This window comes from Gymnogyps californianus, chromosome 10, assembly GCF_018139145.2.
Source record: "Gymnogyps californianus isolate 813 chromosome 10, ASM1813914v2, whole genome shotgun sequence".
NCBI classification, from domain to species: Eukaryota; Metazoa; Chordata; class Aves; order Accipitriformes; family Cathartidae; genus Gymnogyps; species Gymnogyps californianus.
The window spans coordinates 25510069-25522095 of record NC_059480.1 but is presented as its reverse complement, the minus strand read 5'-3'; the positions used below and the strand labels follow the sequence as shown (position 1 = coordinate 25522095).

At 39.9% G+C, this 12027-nt stretch overlaps 1 protein-coding gene across 2 annotated transcripts in view; it reads right to left on the bottom strand.

Moving 5' to 3' along the window:
* BCHE (butyrylcholinesterase) overlaps positions 1-9736 on the bottom strand; it is a 33343-nt gene extending 23607 nt beyond the window's left edge. Inside the window, exons 1-2 of one of the 2 annotated variants that reach the window (XM_050902736.1) lie at positions 9682-9736; positions 4981-6502 (exon numbers count right to left, since the gene is read on the bottom strand). In XM_050902736.1, the coding sequence (XP_050758693.1) occupies positions 4981-6497 (1517 nt within the window). In that variant the 5' untranslated portion in view covers positions 6498-6502; positions 9682-9736. Of the gene's footprint in view, positions 1-4980; positions 6503-9531; positions 9596-9681 lie in introns of those variants that run through there. The other variant, XM_050902735.1, reaches the window with a different exon arrangement.
* Between the last annotated feature and the right edge of the window lie 2291 nt (positions 9737-12027).

Sequence of the window (12027 nt, the reverse complement as noted above, 5' to 3'; positions counted from 1 at the left end):
CACTGTTCAGCCAGGACGTTCCTACCTATGCGCTTTCTCCCTCAGCACATTGAATCCAATTCTAAACTGAAAAGGTCATTGGCAGATACAAGTGTTCAGCTGCCAGCAGACTTCAGACACCAGTATGCCGGGGAGACTGGAAATGCCCAGGACTGGAGGGCAGAGGCACTTCAGCCATGCCGGGAAGGGCAGGAACTGACTGCACGTCTCTCAGAATAAAAGACGGATTAGTGGAGTGATGCTCTTCTAAATACTGTGAATCAGAGCATGGTATTTTTGTCCATGTGTAGCACATCCTTGCAAGAGTCTAACAGATAATTTGTATGACTGATTACTTAGATCTGCTCTTGAAATAAATCGTAAGCATATTTCTGAGGGGAAGAGATGCTGCGAGTGTATAACTGGAGGATAAGTTACCCACACTGTCAGTCTGCTTAGCCACAGTTCCATGGTGGGTGCTTACCTGTGTCCTGTGGTCTATCTACAAGCATCAGGGTTAGCATTAGCTAGAAATAATCCAAAGGGCTGATCCTAAACATCACTACCAGGAATCTTATGGGCCTCCCAGTCTGTCCTTTCTTCAAGCTACTCCACGTTAACTGCTTGAACAGTCAGACCCATGAGGTAATTTGCTTTTTTTTTTTTTCTATTCTTCTCAGACTATGTGATATGAAGTAACATTATTTATATGGGTAAATACTGCAGACAGTGATTAGCAGCCTGTCCCTACATGCAGTAACAGAAGTAGTTACAGTATCCATAGTTCCCAGGGGTTCCCAAGCTGCTGAATCCTGTTCTGGATAATGAATCTGCAGGGAATCTCATGACTGAAAAGCAGTGGCTTGTTGTCAAAGACGACTATTTCAGCAGGGTCTTCACAGATGTTATAGACTATGTAAATATATGGCAGATTCCTAAAAATGACACTATTCCCTTGGGTCCTGAAGAGAGGTATTGGTGTATAACGCTAGCATCTAACTTCAAGCCTCACAGGCGAAATGTCTGTTCCTGTCTCGTACTGAATCATCTACGTTACCCGCTCCCCATTCATATTCAAAAACAGAAAATCTTTATCCCTGTTAATTTTCCAGTAAAAATGGTCAGTTATCACTGATATTTATTTTTGGCAAGGATGTAAAATGAGAAGTGCCTAGAGACTTGGAATATTGCATCAGCTATTGATGGGGGTGGTGGTTGAGTGGGAAACTCCTGGGCTGGCTGACAGTCTCCTTTTGTCTACTGAGAAATATAGAAATCAATAATTTCACATACGCTCTTAGGATCCTTTGAAGGAGTCACTTCTCTTTTTCTCCCTAAGATCTTTTCTTTTGTTCTTACATGACATTAGGTATTCCTAAGAAACAGAAAATGCTCCTACAGGGCATACCTTTGACTTTTCATATCACCGTTTTTATTCCTAGTGCTCATGTGAGAATGAAAAACAGAGATCATTTGGGTCAAAGCACGGGCTTGAAGACCTCTCGTGAGAAACAGCTCTGCACGTGGTGAGCTGAGCCGCCTCTCGGTCCCTCCCAACCAGAAAGCACCAGGAGAAAACCGATTTCTTTCAGCTTTTGTTGACTCTACCTTATCTCCTTTCCTCTGCAGGCTGCTCTTCCCTCCCTTGTGCTTTTGTACTTCTGCACATTAGAATATTAGGTCAAACACCCTCACTAAAAATTGTACTGTACAATATTTCTGATTTTCATCTTTTTGCCTGATTTTTTCCTCATCTACTGGAGACATCAATGGTAAAGCAATTTTTCCCTCAGGTATTTGCCCTTTGATCATGCCAGAGTTTACTATAAATATTATGTCAAACGGGGCTTCCCCGGTTCTTTATAAATGTTTACTGTGTGCTCAAAGGTGCCAGGAAAACAAGGATCACCTATTACTTTTGGAATTATTAACAATTTTTATTATTTCCCCACTCATTGTACACGATGAATAATGTGTTACAGAGCCTTAGGAGTCTGTGTTCTGGGCAACGAGGAAAGTGTCACGTAATGGGTTAATACTGATCTGATCTTTTACTGTTACATAAATTGCATGATTGTATTGTTTACCCTAATAGTGATGGTTTTGATACTTGTGGTGGAAGCAGAGGGAGAGATTATTTGCTGTTTGCTGTGGAAACCACTTGAAATTCAATCTGTAGGCTAATCTAATTATAGTGCGAATGATAATCAGACTAGATGACGGGACTGTCTTCTATAAACTTAAACCTGAATGTACCTTATGTTGTCTAATTTTAGCTAGCTACAGTGACAGGGACAGTGTATTCTATTTTGCACAACAGGTTATTGAGATTTTTTTATATATATATACACATAAATAAAAATTATATACATATATACATGAAAATTAAATATATATATATAACCCAGTGGAAACCAATAGTTCACAGAAATGTAAATATTGTTCAGCAAATTCTCATATAGACCTGAATTTCTCTTTTCCTACTAAGAAATAATTCTGTTTAACGGAAAGATCCACTATCTCTGGTATAAGATTGATTGCAAACTCCTGTAGGGCAGGTTGTAAAGCTGCAGTATGTAATAAGGGACCTTCACTCAGTTTACTCTCCACTAAGGGCCTAATGACACCAGCTTCAAAGCAATGCTGTCATAGCATGTCTTCATGATGCAGGAATTGTTACCAAGCTTTACCTGACCTCATTGTGCAGACTTCATCTTGGGAATCTATCAGATGCATTTTTGGCATTGATCAATCAACCGCACAGCTCAATTCCAGAACGTACACCCCTGTTGAATGCCTTTCTCTGTGCTATAATCTTTCACACCAAATTCATATGGAGTGGTGTCATCAGGCTCCGAGTACAGAGGGAAGCAGGAAGAGCTCACAAATTAAATTTTAGATTAAATTTTACAAGACTAAGACCTGTATTAAAACATTATGCATTGATGACTATAGTGATCTGTATAGTCATTTTCTGAGTTTTAATAGGCTCATCACGGTAAAAAAAAAATATTACAGGCTCCAACATATAAAGGGGATGGAACTTGTTAATGTAATTAATATTCCTACCTATCCAGGCAAACAATCAATCACACCTATTGATAAGCAAACCTGTTAAAAAAGGATGCACATAAAACTAAGCTGTTAGTTCCCCTTGGAGTGTAACGTGAAGGGACTACGCAGGGCGCAGGCAGCAGCCGCGCTGCCCGCAGGTTGGTGCCAGCCACCGAGCGCAGCACGTTTCAGAGCCGAAGCAGAGCCGCGGCAGAAGGGGGGACCGCGGGATCGGGGCAGATCACAGAGCCACGGCGCACAGGTAGGCACACGGCAGCTCCTAGCATAACACCATGGTCAAGGTACTTTCCTTGCATGAGTAAACAGGGGAATATCAGGTTGAACTAGAGGGGATAGATGACAGCTGTAATTAAGACCCTTTGGAGACTGCAGTGTTTAATTCCAACAAGGAAAGTTCCAACAAGGTGCTGATGAATCACAGTTTTAAAGAAGATGCATAGTTATTATTTAAGGACTTGAAAAAATGCATTATAGTAAAAGCCTCAAGACTATAACCTGGTTTATTTAACAAAAAAAAAAAAAAAGGATTAAGGGTTATTTGAATAGAGCCTAGAATTATCTCTATGTGGAACACAAATCATAACATAAAGCTTAGAAATTGTCAAACAAAATATAGCACCTGGAAAACGTAGAAGTAGAATAGGCAAATTCAGACCAGGCACAAAACTTCCTTTTATAACTGTAACCGTTTGAAATGGAATTAATCTTTAGAACAACCTACTAACATTTGTTCTGGAATTTTCATCACTGGATATGTTTAAGTCCTACCTGTGTTTTGTGTTATGTACAAGGTCATATGGACTAAATGAGCACAGTGGTCTCCTCTGATTTCTAATCTATTAAGAAAAATAATTAGATCCTGTTCCAAAGTTGATTTCAGCCTTTACAAATCTATGTATCCTTCACAAATCAAAGGAAAAGTCAACCATGGAAGTAAAATTAATGCAGGATTTTAAAATTTAAGTTAATTAATCATTTTTAAAGTATGAATTAAGTGTTTGGTTGTATGTTCTCACAGGTACAGATTTTTATATATATAATTTTCTCAGGGGAGAGCACAAACCAAGCTTCTGAGAAGACAAGATACCTCCCCATCCCATCAGGCTTGCAGCCTTGAGACTAATCGTTCATGACTGTAGTAATGGCCATTTTTCTTACCGCACTGAAATGTTTTCATTTCAAACTGAATATTGCATTGAGAGCCCCACAACCCTGCCGAGCAGAGCAAGGGCTGTCTCACTTCTCTTGGAAGCCAGCTAAACAGACTGAACGAGGAGTTGTATTTAATCCATTTCAAACATCCAAATGAAATATGCTTATTTGCTTCTTATACAGGCTAGGACATATTTCACTTAAAGACGAGTCTAATGGAAATAGCAAGTGATTTGTCATCGGCTTCAGTGAAACCCAGGATTATACTTACAGCACACATGGGAAGATAGGCTTTCTGAAAAGAACATCCTGCAATCCCAATCACTTCATCATGTGAACATAATATACCTCCATATTATACACCTGCATGTTCTGAGCAAGTTACCTCTTAAAGGAAATTAGGCTTTTTGCTCCTACTTCTACCGTTGGAAATCTTCCCTAGAGTTTGAAATATTTTCTTTCTAAAACTTGAAACCACTACCTGCCTTTGTAACAACTGTTGCCATGGCAAAAAAATGTTTTGCATTTGCTTTTATGGGTGGATACACGTTATTTTCTTAAGCTCATCCAATACAGTGAGCTACGCATCAACAGTTTATTTTACTAAGACGGTGTTTTTATCAGAACTGAAATAGGAATTCTGGATAGCTGAACAATTAATCCTTCCTCATCATTCTCATCAGGCTTCAAGCTACCACCAAAACAGTTAAGCTTTTTCTGCCTGTGAAACAACAAGCATCTGACCAATCAAACAAACTTCCACAGTAAACTTACCCAGTTTTCGCAAAAGTTGCCCAGTATCTCAACATGGACCGGCTTAAGATTTCTTCAGCTTTGGTGTAATTCACTCTTCTTTCTAGGGGCAACCCAAACACAAACTCGATCTCATAACCATGCATTACTCCCATCCACTCTGGCCAAGGGAGCTTTGAGGATCGATGTTCAAAGAAATAAAAGAACACGTTGTGTCCTAGTTGTGCAAATTTTTTGGTGAATTCCATTGCAGGACATATTATATTGTAGTCACCAATAACATCATCCATGGCATCACGGTAATGTTCTGGCTTTTGCTCATTTTCCCAATCTGTGTACTGAAAAATGATTGATTCTATTGCAAGTTTGCTTACTTCTGGGAAGGACAGAGTTAAAGCTGCTTCGAATTCTGTTTTATTGATCAAGCTATCACTATCCTTGCTGAAGCCAGGGACTCCATATGCTAGAAATGCTGAACCTTCATCTTTATTAACACCGACTAAGATCTGTGTTTGTTTGAAAAGGCCGTTCTCAATCAACGTTTCTGGCATGTCTGAGAGAAAATCGCCGTCGACAGTTGGACAAAAATATACTTGAAAAAGAGAGTTATATGTTACAACAAAAATTTCGTTCTTCAGTATATCCTTTGGGTCCTTGTCTTGGAGGCAGAGAATTAGCTCTGTCTCATTGCTGCTGGGACACTGGAGTTGTTTAGCTAAAGCCACTGTTCTGTTTCTGGCTTCAGATGCTGTTATTGCAGCCCAAGGGGCATTTGCAGATCCACTTTGCATGATGGCTCTTGTGAATAAAGGATGGCTTTTAGGAGAAAGGATATGGTAGCTGACAGAAGCCGAGCCAGCGCTCTCTCCAAATATAGTCACACTTTTTGGATTGCCTCCAAACGCTGCTATGTTCTCCTGGACCCACTGAAGTGCCAATCTTTGATCAAATAAACCTGCATTTCCAGGAGCTTCCTGGTTTCCTGGCAAAGCCAAAAATCCTAATGCGCCCGTCCTGTAGTTCATGGAAACTACAATGACTCTTTCTACCCTGGCCAGAAACTTGCCATCATAGACCGGTAAGGAAGTCGACCCAGTCTCAAAGCCACCACCATATATCCACACCATGACAGTTGCGTTCTTGGGCTTGGGAGAAGGAATCCATACATTAAGGTATAAGCAGTCTTCACTTAGGTTAGTTTTTGGATTCCACATCTCTGATCCAGGAAATCCCGGGTAAGTTGTATCTATAAGCTGGTAACAAGAGTTTGCATGTTTTGTGGCATCCCAAACATCTGACCACTTCTCACGAGGTTCTGGTTTTTGAAATCTCAGTCTACCAATGGGTGGCTGTCCATAAGGTATTCCAAGGAAGGCTGTCACAGTTCCTCCCAGTACCTGCAGGTTCATCCCCCTGACTCTGCCTTTCTTGGTTGTAATGATGTTATCTTCAGGCATTACCTTCCTGATGAACATATACAGGAGAAGAAGCCACATAAGAAATCTGGTATAGAGACTTGTACCATTTGTCCAAATCATGATGCCTGAAACACAGGAAAAAAGAAATTCAGAATTAGTATTGCAATGTATTAGAACCAGAGCCAAAACAGTTTATTCAAAAAAGGTGTAGGTCATCCCAAGGGCATTGAAAATAAGATGGTACTGCTGTACAATGCTCAGCAGTCTTTAACCACGAGTTCTTGTCAGTTAGTTTTGTTGCAAAGACTGTGTTTAGTATTTAGTATTTAGCACAGTGCTTCAGAAAAAACTCTGTTGCTAAAAAAACATAGAACTGAAGAAGCCAGACCGGGGAAGGTAAAGTCACATAAGCAGACTCTGACTACTTCAGTTAGCAGATGACTTAACCACTGGCATTTCCACTGGCACGATGAACAGGACATTTTACGATCTGTGACGGAAAATGCCATGCCCGACTAGCCATTATTCTGTTAGAGGTTACTTTGGCAATTTGTATTCTCAAATCAATAAAGGGTGATAACAGACATCACTAGGCACAGATTTTTCCACACATAAACATGCATCCCGTGAACACTGAACAGGAGCTTGAAGCCAAGTTTTAATCCAAGATTTCCAGGTCCACATAAGTTTTGAACTATCTGCTTGTTTCACAGTAGATGCCTGGGCTGAAGCAAACCATTGAGATGGCATTGCTATAAACTCAAGAGGACTGGGAGATTTCACTGTCCTGCTCATATGTCTTAAGATGTGAAGGTGTTTTAACAAGTGAAGTACATGATGGACCTCTGACCTGACTGTCAGTTCGTCAGCTCCTGTGGGCAACTGCATACAGAGGTACGCCAAGACCCAAATGAAACATTTCCTTCAAGATCTTTTTTCTTTAAAGCAACTTAACCAAGTTTACAATCATCATAGTAAGGAGAAGGAGTCATAGTTCTACTACTTAGAATGAACATGAAAATTCTAAAAAGCCAAGGATTTTTTAATATATGTAGGTGATGCCTAATAATTTAGGCATGGTCTTTGCTTCCTGAGAACTTTTCAAAGTGATAATTAATATGATCTTAAAGCTAAGGGTACAGATGCTGGTTATGTACCACATTTAAGCATACTAATAATTCTATTTACTCCAACCTATTCAAAGGCTGTAAAAACCCCGGTATCTTCCCCTTGAAAGTGAAAAGCCAGCAAAAGACTATTTGCATAAACCCATTTCTATGGCTTACATATTTGAAAATGCTCAACAAAGATTCCTTCTATTTTTTTCCTTGTTGCCCTGTTGTACATAGTGTACTCTGTCCTGCCACTTTAAACAGGCCATTCTTTGTTAATGAGAAGCACTCGTGTCCTTAAAAGGAATGAGGCTAATTTCTGTGGAAAGTACAGCTGGGGCCTGATCGGAGCTCCTCCTGCTTGTTTGCATATTCTTGGAAATCAACTAAGAAAATGCAGGGGCGGAAAAAGGAAGATTTTGCGCAAAGAGGTTCCTAACTTTGAGATAGCATCAAAGGAGCGGGGAAGACTCCTCAGAGACAATATTTTTAGCATTCATCTAAACAGATAGAAAATAGATAAATTTTAGAAAACATAAACATTTACATTCTTGGCTTTTTATTAAAAAAAAAAAGGTAAGGTGGTGAATGGGGGCAATAGACTTCAGAGTTGGTCTAACGCTCCACCTAGCCTTCAGCTTGACTTACAGAAACCTGCAAATGCCCCCACGTGTGCTAAACTTTAGAGATGTGAGTAATCAATCCGGATGACACACGTGGTCCAGCAACTCCTGAGGAGTTTGTGTAAGCAGAGGCTCGCTCCGGCAGCCCGCAGTACCTGCACAGGAGGCTCACATCATTTAGTGGCATTTAGCTCCCCTCTCTATGTGCCAGTCATTTTTTTTTCCCATTCATTCCTGTAATAAAATCTTTTAAGAGCTGGGTGAGAAAAGGTATGTAAAGATTAGCTTAGGGCTAAACTCTTTCAGCCTATTTCACAGTCAACCAAGGCAACCGAGGTGGCTGTGAGAAACGTTAATAGTAGGGATCTAGTCGGGTATGTGTGTACCCAATGCACAGCACTGTGAGATGGGAGAAGTGATTTCTATAAGTCTGTTGTTTCACTGGCACTCTCTTTTTTCACATATTCACTTCTAACACACCACCCCGGACCAAACCACAACAACAAGCTGGAAATAATGAGAGATTTCAAACATCGTCGTCATGAAGAAGAGAAAATGACACTAAGAAAAGCAAGAGATGTTAAAGTTCCTAAACCTTCTAATATCTAAACAGTAATTAAAATTAATTCCCCTCTGCACTTTCCTGTTAATTAAAAAGGAATGGGACAGGAGGAAAATACTGTAGCATTGCAAAACACAGAGGCATAACTTTTGACCCTAAGAAGTTTTAGACAAGAATTTTAGGAAGAAAAAAAAAAAAAACCAAAAAATTCAATTCTGTGCCTTTTTAATTAGCGCTGCAAAAGAACAGGTGGCATTTTAAAGAAAAAGTTCGAAATAGATCAAGCTTGGAAAACAGAGAAGTTTTGTACTACTGAATGAGAGGACTTGTCTAGTCTCAAGTTACTCTGCTAATATTAACAAAAGTAGCAAGTGGCAGAGGATTATTATTACACCTTGAATGTATAGTAAATATTATATTTAATAAGGTTTTTAATGCTGCATTAAAACAAATTCAACAACGTAAAGCACACTGAGCAAAACAAATATTACTTGATTATTACTATGAGAGTAAAAGGGTCAGAAGACTGCTTTAGCTCATCAACCCTAACCAAGCAGAGATATATCATATAATGTATTTGCATACTTTAAAAAGCTGCTTCTGTAGTAGTTTCCTCCAGCAAAAGTTAAACAGACTACTTTTATATTCCTATTCAGCAAGGGAACACAATTTATTTCAATGACTATTTCCTCTCCTTGCAAATCTTTACCCAGCCGAAAAATCTATACACAAGACTATATAATCACTATTTAAATAGAAAAGATGGTTGAATTAATAAGTGATTTCTAGCTCGGCTTAATTTACTTAGCCCAGGATCCCTTGAATAATACCAAGGTCTGATACACACGCTTGCTTACTTGTTCCATTTGCAGAGCAGACTGAGTTTTCCCAAGAGAGCAACAAATGGGCAGAGCGTAACATTTTAAAAGATCACAATCCCCGTGCAAAACAAGCTGAACTGTAAATTATCCTGGCAGACAGAGACGTGTAAATAGAGAATCACTTACCCCACTTCTATTACAAGAACTACAAAGTTTTTAAGAGTCAGGATCTTTGAATACTTCAGGGAAAATGCAGTATGCAGCTGCTGCTTTAAGCCCGTAAATTGGACAGTACTGACATTATAATCAACTGTTTCTGACACAAAGCTCGCGAGAGTTGGCAGCAGCAACTTGATCTGCAGGCAGCCGTTCCTTACTATCTGACATCTGCTCAAAGGCTAATGGTAGAGTTGTAGAAATGCTACAGAGAGAAACCCTTTTTGGAGAAAATCAGGCATGAGCTTCCACAGGAAAGGGAAGATGCAGTGATTTGTTCTTAGCACGGGGCAACAATTTTATAACCTAGAAAGATAAACAGAATTATAAATATAATAAAATCCTGCCTCTGTTTCCTTCATCTTGCTTAGAGCACCGATCTCACCTGTACGTTTTTGCTGTTGTACAGCTCAAATTAACACCATTTTAAAGTACCTCAAACTTTTCTTTTCACTGTACGATAAGCAGTTATTTTTGGTTTTAAGCAACTGTGGCAGATAAAAAAGGAGTGTCCTCCGCACAGACATGTCAACAACTGGCAAGCATCACTTGTATGACTTGACTCATGGCCATCTGTAGACTACGGCAGAAATCTGCATTGTCCTCTTCTGATGTTAGGGTTAAAAATGGACCCGTGTGGTGTCACACGCTGTTTTCTCTCTCTTCTTAGGCTTCAAATAGGAAATCATCCATGCTGTTTAGTACACCTGATACCCTCCTCTTGCTTGAACTTCTTAAGCATTGTTTCCACAAGAATTCAGCACTGCAGGTGCAAAGCCAGTCTAAACCGCAGGTCAGAGTTGTCAGGGTTGCAGCATGGCTGGGGACATGCCCCACAGCACAGGGGGGATGTTTAAATTGCAAATATTTTGAGGTACAAATGAAGGCAGAATATAGAAGAAGGGTGGAGAAGATAAATAAATTACATACACCCCCCTTACAAAACGTCTTGTCAAACCCACGTCCCTGAGCCACCACATGAAACCAGAATGCCACCCCTTGGTGGTGGGTCTGCTGGCCCCCAGCAGCTTCTGCTCTCTAGCTCTGCTCTGAAAAAAGCAACGTTTCCACAGTTTAAGGTTTTCTTCTACCAAGAGCCTTTGCTTCCCCTGTTAGAGCTGAAGACAATTACTTTCCCTCTGTTTAATAATCAGACTACAGCTCTGTTTCAATTACACAAAAGCAATATTCGGCAATGCATAGAACAGGAATAAACCAGAAATAAAAAGTTAAGTATGAAGTTTATAGACCTTAACATGGAGACTACAAATGATTTTTAAAAGCTTGCATGTGAAATAGAGTTTTAATAGAGAAAAGCTCAAGAAAGCATGGTCATTTAGTTTCTCCCAGTAATTTTACAGTCTACCTTTAGGATCAGACATTCGGTAGGTATATTGCAGGGACGTGTCCATTGGAAAGAGCATGTCCCAGTCTAAACCTCAACCATGTTATAAATCCCTAAGCTTTCAGCACGGAAGTGTCCGATATACTTGCTAGTTGGGAATTCAGAATTCTTAGCCAAGATTGTTATCTCAGTAATGTAAATAGAAATATTTAATAACAAAATAGGATTAATTTGGAATCAACTCTAGTGGCAACTCTTGCTGATCAAAACTTTTCAAGTGCAGTTTCCTGCAGGAAACACTAAGTTGTGCTCTTTAAATTAAGGCAGTTTTCAATGTTCTCTGATGTGCACGTTCACTGACTTTCTCTAGTGCCTCTTCAACCCATTTGGGAACGTGGCCAGGTGACACACATTTGCTGTGACATCAGAGGAATGAATCATAAGCCCCAAATCTTCTTAGATTTTTATCTATTTAAATTAAATTCTATCTATTTAAAATACCTTTTAAATAAGGTATTTCTGATGCTTATGACAAACCATTGTTTTCTCAACCCTCATCACTGCCTTGAGCAGTAGAGAAACAGCAGGAGACTCGAAACACTAAAAACGCTCTTTCTGGCTTCCTCTATTTTCCAGCGTTGGCCATGTTGTCCTACATCTGCCATCACCACCGCTCCCTTCCCCTCTCCTCGCCCGTCTCTGCTCTCCTTTACAGTGCCCAAGGCACCTGAAACAGCCTCCTGCTCTGAGGCAGACCCAGTCACTAAATGCAAAATGTGGAGCATTTCTATGGACTCTGACAAGGTGACCCTGGGATAAGTGAATCAACTGTCTCAGGATGTTTCTCGGGCAGTAGGAAACATTGAGTTCAGCCTTGGGGTTACCTGGATGTCTTCAGGGAAGGAGGGCATTAAGACAGACTGTTTAGACTCTTACACTGCTCAACTACTATACTTTAATCTAACGTTAGG